Here is a 16,804-nt window from a genome sequence, read left to right as displayed (position 1 = left end):
ATATGATGCATGCGAAGGATGCTTTTATATCTCTTTTTACTTTTCCCTGTGCATCATTAAATCGATACAACTTTATTCAAGGATACCTTGCCATCAGTGCCACACATAGAGGTGGTGTTACCATACATGCATGCCAATGCACAAAATGCACAAAGGTTAACCATATCACTATGCGAGGCCCAATTGACGTTGTATTCCCAGAATTTGGTTTCTCTTTAGCTGTGAGGATAGCTTCCATTAATGAATCCCTGCGGTTGGAAGGGGGCTTATAATGTGTCAGTGTCGGTTGCATACCAAAAAAAAAAGGATATCATATGTCATTCAAATCTTTTGACAGGCTATATGAGACTTGATTGGGATTTAAATTTGCATACAACTGCTGCAACGTAATGAGAATGATGATGATTGTCTGTAGGAACCAATTGGGCTACAATTTTACTGAATTGAAATACGTCAATGGCATGAACACAGGTGGCAAAGGAAAATAACTTGCAATGAGTTATCACAGAGAGGATATTTTATGACAGAACTTATTTTTGATGGAATTAATGAGAGTTCATTTGTAATGAGTGTGACAGAAGCGGTGTAAAAGAAAGCAAGTTGGGACGGAAACAAACTGGGTACCCATTGCCGTTGTTTATGCTAAAAATTTACTGTAAATATATGAGTAAAGATTTTCTATAGTAAAACCTAAATCGGGCGTAGCTGAATAAGGTTTTCTGTTGGAAAACTGAAATTCAGCCTGGCTGAATAAGGTTTTCTTTAGGAAAACTGAAATTCAGCCTGGTTGGATAAGGTTTTCTTTAGGAAAACTGAAATTCAGCCTGGCTGAATAAGGTTTTCTGTAGGAAAACTGAAATTCAGACTGGCTGAATAAGGTTTTGCTATAGGAAAATTGAAATTCAGCCTGGCTGAATAAGGTTTTCTGTGGGAAAACTGAAATTCAGCCTGGCTGAATAAGGTTTTTTGAAAGAAAACTGAAATTCAGCCTGGCTGAATAAGGTTTTTTGAAGGAAAACTGAAATTCAGCCTGGCTCAATAAGGTTTTGCTATAGGAAAACTGAAATTCAGCCTGGCTGAAGGTTTTGCTATAGGAAAACTGAAATTCAGCCTGGCTGAATAAGGTTTTGCTATAGGAAAACTGAAATTCAGCCTGGCTGAATAAGGTTTTGCTATAGGAAAACTGAAATTCAGCCTGGCTGAATAAGGTTTTGCTATAGGAAAACTGAAATTCAGCCTGGCTGAATAAGGTTTTGCTATAGGAAAACTGAAATTCAGCCTGGCTGAATAAGGTTTTGCTATAGGAAAACTGAAATTCAGCCTGGCTGAATAAGGTTTAGCTATAGGTAAACTGAAATTCAGCCTGGCTGAATAAGGTATTGCTATAGGAAAACTGAAATTCAGCCTGGCTGAATAAGGTTTTGCTATAGGAAAACTGAAATTCAGCCTGACTGAATAAGGTTTTGCTATAGGAAAACTGAAATTCAGCCTGGCTGAATAAGGTTTTGCTATAGGAAAACTGAAATTCAGCCTGGCTGAATAAGGTTTTGCTATAGGAAAACTGAAATTCAGCCTGGCTGAATAAGGTTTTGCTATAGGAAAACTAAAATTCAGCCTGGCTGAATAAGGTTTTCTTTAGGAAAACTGAAATTCAGCCTGGTTGGATAAGGTTTTCTTTAGGAAAACTGAAATTCAGCCTGGCTGAATAAGGTTTTCTGTAGGAAAACTGAAATTCAGCCTGGCTGAATAAGGTTTTGCTATAGGAAAACTGAAATTCAGCCTGGCTGAATAAGGTTTTGCTATAGGAAAACTGAAATTCAGCCTGGCTGAATAAGGTTTTGCTATAGGAAAACTGAAATTCAGCCTGGCTGAATAAGGGTTTGCTATAGGAAAACTGAAATTCAGACTGGCTGAATAAGGTTTTGCTATAGGAAAACTGAAATTCAGCCTGGCTGAATAAGGTTTTGCTATAGGAAAACTGAAATTCAGCCTGGCTGAATAAGGTTTTGCTATAGGAAAACTGAAATTCAGCCTGGCTGAATAAGGGTTTGCTATAGGAAAACTGAAATTCAGCCTGGCTGAATAAGGTTTTGCTATAGGAAAACTGAAATTCAGCCTGGCTGAATAAGGTTTTCTGTAGGAAAACTGAAATTCAGCCTGGCTGAATAAGGTTTTCTGTAGGAAAACTGAAATTCAGCCAGGCTGAATAAGGTTTTGCTAAAGAAAATTGGAAAATTTTTAAATTTTTCCCACCAAGTTCCTTTTCCCACAGAACAAACGTATTTTAGTTTTGTTGTCATATCAATAAAATGTAAATTTCAAGTTCAACTTCCTCATGCTAATGGTTTAAAAATCAAAATAAAAAAGAAAATCTATTATGAATTCAAATAATAATACATTTTAATATTTATGTCGAGGCTACAAATTTTGCAGCCCATATCATAAAAATCACAGAGAGCTAAATGTTCAAAGCTTATAAAAATTTCTAACAAAAAATAAAACGATTCTACAGCAGCAGGGCCAAGGGAAATGATTGTTCAAGTTGCCTTTGTTTTGGGTTCGCAGTGTATGGGGGAATGCGTCTTTGATTTGATGCTGGCAATGATTGTATGTTGGTATATTTATGATTCCACATTTCATGAATGAGATTTGATTCCATTCCCAATGGTGACACCATTTTACGGCATAGCCAAATGAATTTTATACACGCCAAAAAATAAAACGTTTGGAATAGCTTTGCGTAGAAAAATCTGTTTTATTGGGAAGGACTTTTTTTATAGGAACTGTGCAACGTTGCCCACTCTCGTTGAGCGTTATTCGTGAATTTGCCTCATTTTGATGTGAAGGTTACTTCGGTTATGTTAAAAGTTTTATGAACTTTGTCTGCGGTAAAAGATGGATTTTTTACTCAAAACTTTTTTTAAGGCAAAAATGCTTTGTTTACCGTAAAAGACGATTCGTTACACGAGAAGATGTTTATTTTGGTTTGTTTATGTCTTATGTCTCGTCCATGGAGTGAAGCTGGGTCTGCCATCAGCCTGTATTGGAATGTTCGCAATCGTGTGCGGTTGTAAATTCGAAAAGTGACAAGTTTTCAAATTTTACTTTAAGTGAAAAAAATGCTCGTATTAACAATGCCCCAAACGAAAAACCGTGCACGAAACGACGCCAGGTTGGGAGATACAAAATGTCTACAACCCATAAAGAAACATCATTACTTTATATTCGCCATAAATTCTTGCAATTTTATAGTAAGCAAAGTCCCAACGTTTCTCACAAAAGGAATTTACTTGCCAAAGTCCCAACGTTTCTCACAAAAGAAGTTTACTTGCCAAAAACTTCGTTTATGGCCAATGACTTTTTTGCGTGTATGTCTAGGCCATGTCCTTTGCTGTCTGCCAAATTGTAATTTTATTATACATCCTACATCTTACAACCCAAAGCTACCACCAATCAAGATTGTTCAGCCGTGGTGGTGTGTGAGATTGATGAGAAATAAAATTTTTTATTCATGACACTGCATTGAATATTTCGCGTATCATTTTTGAGACAATGTGGTAATGGTTAATGAATTGAAGCGCTATTCTGAAGTGTAACAAGTAAAAGTGTGCGAAGTTTGGCCAGGCCGAATCTTATATACCCTGCACCATGGATCGTATTTTCCACATTCTTTGTCTGGTACTTCTTCAAAGGCAAACAATGGATAATAATTGCTGTGCTATTGGAGCTATATCAAGTTATGGACCAATTCGGGATCGGTTTATATGGGAGTTCTATCGGATTATAGACGAATTCAGTCCATACTTGTGCAAAATTTCAGCTTAATAGACCGATTCGGACCGTACTAGGTACAGTTGTTGGAAATTATAACGGATCACTATATGTAAAATTTCAGTCAAATCGGACAAAACGTGCGGCGTGTTAGAGCTCAAGAAGACAAATCAGGAGATCGGTTTATATGGCAGCTATGGCTAGGCACAGTTATTGGAAGTCATAACAGAACACCGCATGCAAAATTTCAGCCAAATCGGACAAAAATTGCAGGTTGTAGGGACTCAAGAAGTCAAATTGGGAGATGGGTTTATATGGGAGCTATATCAGGTTATAAACCGATTTGGACCTTACTCAGTATAGTTGTTGAAAGTCTTAAAAGAACACTACATGCAAAATTTCCGTCAAATCGGACCAAAATTGTGGCTCCTAGGAGCTCAGGAAGTCAAATCGGGAGATCGGTATATAGGGGAGCTATATCAGGTTATAGACCTATTTGTACCGCACTAAGCGCAGTTGTTGAAAGTTTTAACAGAACTCTACGAGCAAAATTTCAGCCAAATCGTATGAAAATTGCAGCTTCCAAGGGCTCAAGAAGTCAAATCGTGCGATCGGTTTATATGGGAGCTATATCCAAATCTGATCCGATATGGCCCATTTGCAATCCCCAACGACCTACATCAGAATTAAGTATCTGTGCAAAATTTCAAGCGGCTAGCTTTACGCGTTCAACTGCTATAGTGATTTCGACAGACGGACGGACGGACAAGGCAAGATCGACTCAGAACGTCGAGACAATCAGAAAAATATATATACTTTATAGGGTCTTAGACGAATATTTCGAGGTGTTACAAACGGAGTGACTAGACTAGTATACCCCCACCCTATGGTGGTGGGTATAAAAATGATATTGTTACGCTTTGTTTGTCTGCTCCGTATAGACTCAAAAACTACAGAACCGATTTGCATGCAATTATCACAGATGGTAGAGTTTGAGCTCCGGTGAAAAGAGGTACTACATTTTTAGATATCCGAAGGGGACCGACGCTCCCCCTTACCCCAAATTTCAAAAACATCAAATGTCGGATATGGGTGTAACGATTTAAGCGAAATTTTGTATGCCACCTTATGGTACCCCAAAAACACGAAATCGGTTTACCAATTTGGGGTCAAATAGTTAGGGGGGGGGACGCCCCATCCTAAATCTCACCCAAACGGACATGTTTACCGATTGGGACAATATGGGTATCAAACGAAAGGTATTTAAAAGTAGCGCACGAACTTGGTATACAAAATTTCAGCCCAAGTGTTCGGAAAGCCCAAGTGTTCCTGAAAAGTTTTTACGAAATGGGTAGTACCTATTCCGAGATACAGATATTTTTCTCTGCTCATGTTTGCAATTTTGACTAAATTTATAAGGGCCTTTTTTGGTAGTTAATTTGATTAATTATTTGTAAAACTATATTCCCCATACGCTTTTTTTCTCTTTTGTTGCCTAGCGCCATTTAAAGATAACTAGAATTCCTAAAGTTAAATGAGGCCTTCCTTATTCGCATATTTCGTCATGATTTATCGAGACATTAGCAATTAAAAGTGTTTAAACTATTTCAATTAATTTCATTCCACATAATTCAGAAACTAGCTTTGGAAACCAGTGTGGCTTAAATATTTCAAATTTACTTAATTGCCCCAAAAAATATTCCCAAAATTGTGGTTTATAATAAATTAAATTTTTATTTTATTACCACATACCATTTAAAATGTGTCTCCTCTTGTACTCCTCTAAGCTTTAATAAAAAGCAAAAAAAAAATTACCACACCACTTTCATCTCTCTCTGTCTCACTGAAGGTCAGGCTTTTGTAGTCCCCCCCCTCTGGTCTTTTCAAGTATATTAGGGACACTTTTCTCCACGCACTGACGCATGAGTGCTCTACAGCACGTACATTGGACCAGTGTGGTGTAGTGGCATTCTATCGACATGTTAGGCATGTGTGTTGCACAAAAAAGAAAAAGGAAGCACGTGTCCGGAAATACCATATAAGACCATGGAATATACAAAAACACACACACACACACACACACTTATATATAGTTTAGCACACATACATATATGAGATTCCCAACAAATCCTAGAACAAACTCAACGCCAAATGTCTCTATGCGAATTTAATTTAATAAAGCCAATTCATCGAATACCACATTGCCACATTGCCATGACAGCAGCCGACAAGCAATGCAGACATTTTCCTTTTTTTTAAAGGATTTTAATATATTTTATTACAATGAAAAATAAAACACAAAACATAACAGCAGCTTATTTCAGGCATTTTATTGCTATAATATGCGTTTATTCAGAATTTTTTTTCTGGATGACCACTGATTTAATACCATATGCCATGGGAGTTGAGATTAAAAATGATCGAAGATTTTTCTTTGCACATGGAAAAGGAAAGCCAGAGATCGCAATACACACCAACCACTATGGAACGCATTTCGTAATTTAGTTTAGAATGTCTCATCAGCTTCAAGGGTCGTACGTTGATATGTTGTACTAATACAGAACTTATTGCGAAAACGCCTCTTTGATATAAATACCACATTATCTACGCTCGACAACCCTGTCTATAAGCTGTACTTTTCCCAATGCATATGTTTTTGTGCAATGACAGATTTTTTGTCTATACAAATTACCCTACTCCCGTGGTATACACATGCATCTGTTGGAAGTTGTATTGATGGCTTTGAACGCTAGACAAAGCCGGAGCTGTTGCTCTGAAGTGCGCCATTTTAGGTAGATAAAGTGGATGCATTGTAGAGCAATTCATCCTTGCTCAAATATACGTAGTCATAAGTCTTCCTTGTGTCATTAGCAGAATAGAAGACAGGCTTAAAATTTATCTAAGAGGAAAAATTTATCAAAATATTAAAAATTTATCGATATTTTAAAAATTTAATGAAATTTTAAAAATTTACCGAATTTTAAAAAATTATAGCAAAATTAAAAATTTTAAAAATTTATCGAAATTTTTCAAAATTTATTGAAATTTTAAAAATTTTACAAAATTTTAAAAATTTACTGAAATATTAAAAGTTTACCGGAATTTTGAAAAATTTATCGAAATTTTAATAAGTTAGGAATATTTTAAAAATTTATCGAAAATTTAAAAATTGATCGAAATTTTAAAAAATTTGACGAAAATCTAAATATTTATCAAAATTTTAAAAAGTTATGGCAAAATTAAAAATTTATCAAAATTTAAAAAATGTATCAAAACTCAAAAAATTAATCGAAATTCAAAAAATTTATCGAAATTTAAGATATTTATCGAAATTTAAGAAATTTATCGAAATTTAAAAAATTTATGGAAATTTTAAAAATATCTCGAAATATGAAAAATTTATAAAATTAAGAATTTATCGAAATTTAAAAAAATTATCGAAATTTAAAAATTTATCGAAATTCTAAAAATTTATGGAACTTTTAAAATTATCTCGAAATATTAAAAATTTATCTAAATTTTAAAAATTTCTCGAAATTTTAGAAATTTCTCGATATTTTCAACATTTACTGAAATTTTAAAATTTTTTAAATATATAAAATTATGGAATTTTTCAAAATGTATGGAATTTATCTAAATGTATGGATTTTTTTTAAAATGTATGGATTTTTTGAAAATATATAGATATTTGAAAATTTATAGAAATTTTGAAAATTTATCAAAATTTTAAAAATTTATCGAAATTTTAAAAATTTATCGAAATTTCAAAAATTTATCGAAATTTAAAATATTTACCAAAATATTAAAAATTTATCGAAATTCTAAAAATTTATCAAAATTCTAAAAATTTATCGAAATTTTAATAATTGGTATAATAACGGGGCACATAGGACTACGAGCCCACTTATGTAAAATCGTTGCGGCTAGTGATAGCATGTGTAGGGCATGCGTACAAGATGATGAGATCTTGGAGCATTTCCTTTGTCATTGGTATTCGCGTCTAACAGATACCGGCACTTAGGTGTGGACTCAATACCACACATGAACCAACTCTTAGAATCGTGGCATGGAAAATAATTAAGGATTTTGTAAGTAGCACCGAATTCCTAACTGGGATTTACTTTTTCAAGGTTAATTTTTATTTTTTTGTATTTGGAGCGAACAACAAGTCGATTACTGGCTTAGGTGTATTTCCATAGTGGCAAGGGACGGATTTACATCCGCACCCTCTTTCCAGCCTAACCTAACATAACCTTGAGGCCGCCCCGAAAGAGAAACAAACGAAGAAGTATATTATTGGACTTCTGTGTTGACTCTTCGACTTTTTTAAACTGTGAAAGTCGTCTTCGAATTTTGAATTCTTTTTTTTTTTTAACGTCCATTCGTCGAAATTCGTTTTTTAGTCTCATCTCAGCAACTCAGGAAGTACGTCCTTAGGAAGATGTTAAGAGATTCGACACAGTCCCTTGTATATTTGTGGTCCTACCTTGGTGTTTAAATGGGATTCGAGTGTCTTGTTGCCATTACTTAACTCAGTTTCCTTGGGTTTCTATTGCGGTACAAGTAATTCAAACCTGCATTGCTTTTTGCTCTAGCTGTTTCCATCCAGTACTCGTAAAGTTGATGCTTGTATGTCTTGCAGCATACATATCTGTAGCTTACAAAGGTGTATGCAGCCTCTTTTATAGGCGATGTGGAATGGAATGTTGAAATCATTGTCTCTTAAGACGCTATTGAACCTTTCCCAATTTCAGGTTTTATTTTAGGGATTCGAACTGATTCACCTCTGCCTTTTTAAATAATATTGTAAAAAATGCAAAGTCACAAATTTTGTATGGAAAATTCGTTATGAGATGTCACAGTACCTCACAAATGTCGTCACCAGCGGGAGGAGAAAAATTTATCGAAATTTGAAAAATTTATTAAAACTGAAAAAATTTATGGAAATTTAAAAAAATGTATCAAACATAGAAAAATTCATCAAAGTTATTAAATTTTATCGAAATTTTGATAATTTATTGAAATTAAAAATTTTATCAAAATTTAGATATTTATCGATACATTGAAAATTTATCGAAATTTAAAATTTTTATCGAAATTTAGAAATTTATCGATATTTTGAAAATTTATCGAAATTAAAAAAAATCATCGAAATTTTGAAAATATATCGAAACTTTTAAAAAGTTATCGAAATTAAAAAAATATAGATGTTTGCAAACTTAACAGAAATTAAAAAAAATCTGCCAGCATGCATATCGGTAGCTTAGAAAGGTGTATGCAGCCTCTTTTATAGGCGATGTGGAATGGAATGCTTTAATATTTGTCTTCCAAGACTATTGAACAAGCTATTGAACCTTTCTCAGTTTCTGAGGTTTTTTTTTCGGTTTCCAGTTGATTCACTTCTGCCTTTTTAAATAATTTTGGAAAAAATGCAAAGTCACAAATTTTGTATGGAAAATTCGTTATAAGATGTCACAGTACCTCGTCACCAACGGGAGGAGAAAAATTTATCAAAATTTGAAAAATTTATAAAAAATAAAAAATTTTATGGATATTTAAAAAAATTTATCAAACATTGGAAAATTCATCAAAGTTTTTAAATTTTATCGAAATTTTGAAAATTTATCGAAATTTTAAAAATTTATCGAAATTTTGAAAATTTATCGAAATATTGAAAATTTATCGAAATTTTGAAAATATATCGAAATTTTGAAAATTGATCGAAATTTTGAAAATTTATCGAAATTTTGAAAAAATTATCGAAATTAAAAAAAATATAGATGTTTGCAAACTTAACAGAAATTAAAAAAAAAATATATTGCAAATTTTCCTTTTTGACATTACTACGCTCAGCCGGGCAGGTTTCTTGGTTTTCCCTTGTACAAGTATTTCCAACCTGCATTGCCTTTTTGCTCTAGCTGCGCCTGTCCTGTACCCATGAAGTTGATCATTGTATATCTGCCAGCATGCATATCGGTAGCTTACAAAGGTGTATGCAGCCTCTTTTATAGGCGATGTGGAATGGAATGTTGAAATCTTTCTCTTTGGAGACGCTATTACACCTTTCTCAGTTTCTGGAGGTTTTTTTAAGGTTTCCAACTGATTCACTTTTGCCTTTTAATAAGTTTGTAAAAAATGCAAAAGTCACAAATGTTGTATGGAAAATTCATTATTTCCTCTCAGATATAGTATACTGAATTTTTAACACTAATATCATCGCCAAGTCTCTCATTACCAATTCCTTCGAAACAATCATCTCCCAACAAGTAAACATGCCAAATATAAAATAATTGTCGTCAATCTCATCATCACAATGTTGTTTCCAATTCAAAAAAAATAATTATCAAAGAATTCTCTTTATGTATAAAGCTTTTTAAAAAAGAGATATAACACAAAGAAATTCAATTCAATTAAAAACTTAATAAAAAAGGTTTTAAGCATCAAAATTCAACGGAAAACGTTGATAATGTACTTAAAGTGAAAAAGGGCAATAAAACAATAACAACATCAAAGAAAAGCAATAGAAGCAAAACGCTTTTAGCATGAACATGAGCTTTAATCTTTGCCAATATATACAGCAGCTGCAGCAACAAGAACTACAACAAGACCAACAACAAAAATTAAATAAATTACAAGGTTCAATTTCATTGAAATCAAGAACTTTATTGCAAACTTCAAAGGAATCTAATTACACCCCAAAGACAAATAACAGAAGGCAAAATAATTGCCTAACAACAACAACAGCAGTCGCCAAAAGCATAAAAACGAAGAGGAGAGCCACAGAGCCAGTGTTAGCACTAAAAGCCGTTAAATTTCATTCATTTCAAAATCCTTTGAGGGCATTAAATAACAACAGCAGACGTAACAAAATTAACATCAGCATTGTCATTCCTACTACTAACAGCAACAGAGGAACCCGTAGCTTTCACAACCACAACAACAACACCTGTTCAGTAGTTGCTGAAACATTTATCGCTTCCTCGGCTATTGTGTCATATTTTCACAATAAATTTTCAAAATTAAATTCATTAAAACGGAGGGTTTAACATTCGCATTGTTAGCGGGCCCCATGGGCCAGGCTGCCAGTATGTGTCGATTTCGTGGTTGTCGTTACAAAAAGAACAAGACGAATAAAAATAGTAACCAACAACAGCAGCAGCAGCAGCTGTCGCCGCTTCAGCAGCAACAACAACAATATCAATATAACTCATCATCTTCGTCTATTATAAGCTCTTCACCAACGGTTGGCCTAGCCAACACAACCACACACAACAACAGCATTACAGCAAAAACAACCGAAACCACAATACCAACAGCACCTGAACCACATGCAACAACAACAACAACTACAACAATAAAATCCTCAACATCTCTTACATATTTGCCTGCCATCGAAGAGCCATTATTGCCAACACCCAACTACCCCCTGGCAGTAGAGGATGCTGCTGCAGGTGAGCTTACCTTAACTCTCACTCTTACTCTCTTTTACTAGAGTTGAGCGGGGAGAAATTTGTAAAATTTTAAATTTAACAGAGGCTTGCAAACATGTCTCATGTGTGTTGACATGATAACAAACCACAAGAAAGGCCAAACAATAAATATAGTAGCGTAGAGGTACATTTACACATGGAGACACTGTTGCTTTAAAGATTAAGGGGGTTTAATGGGTAAATAAATGCAATTACAAAGAAAAGTAAAGGGGAATATTGCAATTACCATTCCTGCAATATGCAATAAAATTTAAAAAAAGTAGTTTATTGAACTGTAAGCATGATTTGCTTCAATCACCCTTTTGAAAATAGAAACCAAAACACGAAACTCTTATACTGTGGCCATGGTGGCGTATAATGTTCGTAATGAGTGTGAACTTATTGACATAACTCATACGCTACCCGGGCCTTATAGGGATTTACTGCAAAGATGCAACAAGCCACTACTGAGATTTTCAATAACAATGGAAATTTTTCTAAAGATAAAATTTGATTCTAATTTTTCCTAAAGACAAAGTCTAAAAAAAAGCATTTTTTTATAGACAAAACTGAAATAAAATCTATCTATTATATAAAAATTAAATTGAACTGTGCCGTATAGACTCAAAAACGGTTGATTTTCACCGATTTTCATGTTCACAGATGGTAGAGTTTGAGCCCCCGGTAAAAATAGGGTACTACTTTTTTTAACATCCGAAGAGGGGGTGGACCCTCCCCCTTACCGCAATTTTCAAAAACCCCAGATTTCGGGGATGGAAGCACCGGTTTAAGCGAAATTTTGTATGGCACCTTATAAAACACGAATTTGGTAAAAAATTTCAAGGTCATATAACCTGGGGGGACGCCCCATCCCAAAACCTACCCGAACGGACTTGTATCGAATGGGACAATATGGGTATCAAATGAGAGGTATTTAAGAGTAGATTACGAACTTGGTATAAAAATATCACCCAAAGTGTTCGGGGTTATCTCCTACCCCCAAAAAACCACCCAATAGGACACTTTCACCGCTTTACGCAATATGGGTATCAAAAGAGAGGTATTTAAGAGTAGATTACGAACTTGGTATACAAATTTCACCCAAAGTGTTGGGGGGATCTCTTACCCCCAAAAAACCACCCAATAGGACACTTTCACCGCTTTGGGCAATATGGGTATCAAAAGAGAGGTATTTAAGCGTAGATTACGAACTTGGCATGCAAATTTCACCCAAAGTGATGGGGGGTCCCCTACCCCCAAAAACCCCCCAATAGGACACTTTACCGCTTTGGGCAATATGGGTATCAAATGAGATGTATGTAAGAGTAAATTACGAACTTGGTATACAAATTTCACCCAAAGTGTTGGGGGGGGGTCCCCTACCCCCAAAAAACCCTCCAACAGGCCACTTTACCGCTTTGGGCAATATGGGTATCAAATGAAAGGTGTTTGGAAGTTGAGTAGACATCTGTTATAAGAAGTTGATTTGAGGTGTCTACAAGGTCTCCCCAACCCCAAAAACCCCCAAAGCAGGTACGAATGTCCAACGTCACAAAATGGGTATCAAATGAAAAGTCTTTGGGAGTTGACAACGAATCTGGTATACACTTTTGGGACAGAGTCCGGTACCGGTCAACCCATTAAATACCCTTCCATAGGACGTTTAGTTCGATCGGGATGGTATGAAAATTAAAAGAAAGGTCTACGACAGTAAAGTTCGAATCTAATAATGATATAAGGGTTCAAGTATCTGGGTCACGTCCTATCGTTCAACAGAACATGTAGATCACGACAATAAAGGACTCAAATTATTTGTGTTTTGGGTCGGGGGGATCGACCCTATCCACCCATTATAAACAACACCAAACTGTTTTGTAGGATGACCGAGAATATATCGTACTCAAATGAAAGGACATGTCAGAGGGAAATCCTCCTCCCCCAATCCGAGTCGAAGAAAAAGAATTAAAAACAAGTAAAAGCGTGCTAAGTTCGGCCGGGCCGAATCTTATATACCCTCCACCATGGATCGCATTTATCGAGTTCTTTTCCCGGCATCTCTTCTTAGGCAAAAAAACGATATAAGATAAGAGTTGCTCTGCTATTAAAACGATATCACGATATGGTCCGGTTCGGACCACAATTAAATTATATGTTGGAGACCTGTGTAAAATTTCAGCCAATTCGTATAAGAATTGCGCCCATTGGGGCTCACGAAGTAAAATAGAGAGAACGATTTATATGGGATCTGTATCGGGCTATAGACCGATTCAGACCATAATAAACACGTTTGTTGATGGTCATGAGAGGATCCATCGTACAAAATTTCAGGCATATTTGATAATAATTGCGACCTCTAGGGGTCAAGATCCAAGATCGGTTTATATGGAAGCTATATCAGGTTATGAACCGATTTGAACCTTATTTGACACAGTTGTTGAAAGTAAAAATAAAATACGTCATGAAAATGTTAGCCAAATCGGATAGAAATTGCGCCCTCTAGAAGCTCAAGAAGTCAAATCCCCAGATCTGTTTATATGACAGCTATATCAGGTTATGAACCGATTTCAACCATACTTGGCACAGTTGTTGGATATCATAACGAAATACTTCGTGCAAAAATTCATTCAAATCGGATAAAAATTGTGCCCTCTAGAGGCTCAAGAAGTCAAGACCCAAGATCGGTTTATATGGCAGCTATATCAGGTTATGGACCGATTTGAACCATACTTGGCACAGTTGTTGGGTATCATAACAAAACATGTCGTGCAAAATTCCATTCTGATCAGATAAGAATTGCGCACGCTAGAGGCTCAAGAAGTCAAGACCCAAGATCGGTTTATATGGCAGCTATATCAAGTTATGGGCCGATTTGAACCATATATATCAAGTTATGGGCCGAACTTGGCACAGTTGTTGGATATAACAACAAAACACGTCGTGCAAAATTTCATTTCAATCGGATAAGAATTGCGCACTCTAGAGGCTCAAGAAGTCAAGACCCAAGATCGGTTTATATGGCAGCTATATCAGGTTATTTACCGATTTGAACCATACTTGCCACAGTTGTTGGATATCATAACAAAACACGTCGTGCAAAACTTCATTCCAATCGGATAAGAATTGCGCACTCTAGAGGCTCAAGAAGTCAAGACCCAAGATCGGTTTATATGGCAGCTATATCAAAACATGGACCGATATGGCCCATTTACAATACCAACCGACCTACACTAATAAGAAGTATTTGTGCAAAATTTCAAGTGGCTAGCTTTACTCCTTCGGAAGTTAGCGTGCTTTCGACAGACAGACGGACGGACGGACGGACGGACAGACGGACGGACATGGCTAGATCGACATAAAATGTCGCGACGATCAAGAATATATATACTTTATGGGGTCTCAGACGAATATTTCGAGTAGTTACAAACAGAATGACGAAATTAGTATACCCCCAATCTTATGGTGGAGGGTATAATAATATATGAAGTCCGATCAGGATAGTATAGGTCATCAATAAAAGGTCTTTGGTATTAGAGTACTCTTTTTGCCCTCAAATTGGTAAAGACACAGGAGGACCTGCTGAACTTTAGAAATATGGTATCACAAGTGGTAGCTTGGGATATGATCCAAAATGTTAATAACCAATACAGAACAAATAAATTAGTGTGGATCTGTACGAGAATCGTAGCCCAGAGTATCATGATTGTCTCCTTCAAAAGGCGTGAAATTATGGGGCTAAAACTAAATCGTGTTCAAGCTCGATGCTGATAATATTTCAGGATCCGCCCCCTAAATTCCCTTCAAACCGGCCATGTTTGCCTACTATGGCAATAAGGGGTTCAAATAATGGGTATTTGATTGTAGTTAACGAATTTGATGTCCAATTTTGAGGCAAATTGTTTGGGGGTCGTCTCACCCCATAAACTCCCCCTAAATCGATGGCAATTGCGGCTCAAATAAAAGAAATTTGAGAGTAGAGTACGATGCCCTCTCCCCTACCCTAATTTTCAGAAACGCCAGATCTCGGAGATGGGTGATGGGATTTAAGAAATTCTGTTTGACCCCTTACAGTAACCTAAAAACAAAAATTTGGTATACAAATTTCGGATGGAGTGCCCACCCCCGCCCCAAAACAAAATTTCTCCAAAAACAAAATTTTTATGAAAATTTCTCTAAGGACAAAATTTTTATGAAATTTTCTCTAAACACAACATTTCTATGTAATTTTGACTTTAGAGATTTTGTCTTTCAGAAAAATTTTCTCTTTAGAGAAAATTTCAGTCGGGAGGGCTCCTTTCAGCAGTCCTAGATCATGCATTCCCAACCCGAAGATGTCACATATCTTCGTCTTGATTCGCAAAATACTCGGCCACAAGATCTTAGCCACTATACAACTCACAACACAAGTCCATGCTTCATTCGCGCAGTTTTCTAGAAAAGCGAACATTCTGCCAAGAAGCTCTCACACGGAAGGGCATAATGATTGGCGCTTGTCAGCGATCCAGTACTGGCCAGCTCGTCAGCAGCCTTGTTCCCCGCCATCAATTAGACCTAGCTGACCATCATAGTCGTTCCCATGTTTGCAAGAAGTTGGTAGCATCTCCTGTTAAGTATAGACCTCACCAATAAGACCTAGCTAAGTATAATAGTCCTTCCCATGTTCGCAAGAAGTTCGTAGCATCTACTTTTCCGTGTAGACCTCACGTGGTCTTATGTCAGACCTTTCAGCGTCGCTTGACCGTCCATGCGCAACAAACTTCAACCATTCTTCCTCATAGGTCATGAAAATCCCACAGATAACTAAAATCCACAGAAGAGGGGATAAAACCCTTCCTTGCAGAGTTTCTCAAGTCACAATCATCCTAATCTAGCCTTACATTAGTGATGCTTTATAATCCTGCCTTTCGATATTTTATCAAGTGGAATCGCTAGAAGAGGCCACCGGAGGCCACCGTAGCGCAGAGGCTAACACGTGTCCGCCTATGACGCTAAACGCCTGGGTTCGAATCCTGGCAAGACCACCAGAAAAAATTTCCAGCAATGGTTTTCCCCTTCTTATGGTGACAACATTTGTTAGGTACTATGCCATGTAAAGCTTCTCTCCAAAGAGGTGTCGCACTGCGGCACGCCGTTCGGACTAGGCTATAAAAAGGAGGCCCCTTATCGGACTGGGCTATAAAAAGGAGGGCCCTTATCATTGAGCTTAAACTTGAATCGGACTGCACTCATTGATATGTGAGAAGTTTGCCCCTGTTCCACAGTGGAATGTTTATGGGCAAAATTTGCATTCAAATTCGCTAGGAGAGGCCACCGTAGCGCAGCGTATTTTCGCCTATGACTCTGAACGCCTGGGTTCGAATCCTGGCGAGACCACCAGAAAAAATTTCCACCAAATTTCCCCTGTTCCTTAGTGGAATTGTCATGGACAAAATTTGCAATTCGCTAGGAGAAATTGGATCCTCATGTCGGCCATGTACTAAGCCTTCGAAGAAAGCGGCACTTTATTCAGGACTGGAGCTCTGAAAACGCCCAGCTTTCGTTTTCTAATGACAAGTACCAGCGCATTG

General features: G+C 36.3%; 1 protein-coding gene across 8 annotated transcripts in view; it reads left to right on the top strand.

The window, feature by feature from the left end:
• Positions 1–16,804, top strand: part of LOC106082455 (dual 3',5'-cyclic-AMP and -GMP phosphodiesterase 11) — a 349,544-nt gene that overhangs the window by 212,393 nt on the left and 120,347 nt on the right. For 2 of the 8 annotated variants that reach the window (XM_059364252.1, XM_059364255.1), the window contains exon 2: positions 10,141–11,222. The exons of 3 other annotated variants lie outside the window; for them this stretch is intronic. In XM_059364252.1, the coding sequence (XP_059220235.1) occupies positions 10,841–11,222 (382 nt within the window). In that variant the 5' untranslated portion in view covers positions 10,141–10,840. Of the gene's footprint in view, positions 1–10,120; positions 11,223–16,804 lie in introns of those variants that run through there. 3 more of the 8 variants (XM_059364254.1, XM_059364253.1, XM_013244963.2) reach the window with 3 other exon arrangements.

This window comes from Stomoxys calcitrans, chromosome 3 (genome assembly GCF_963082655.1).
Source record: "Stomoxys calcitrans chromosome 3, idStoCalc2.1, whole genome shotgun sequence".
Lineage (NCBI taxonomy): Eukaryota > Metazoa > Arthropoda > Insecta > Diptera > Muscidae > Stomoxys > Stomoxys calcitrans.
Note: the sequence above shows the minus strand (reverse complement) of the source record. Positions and strands in the feature narration are given on the sequence as shown.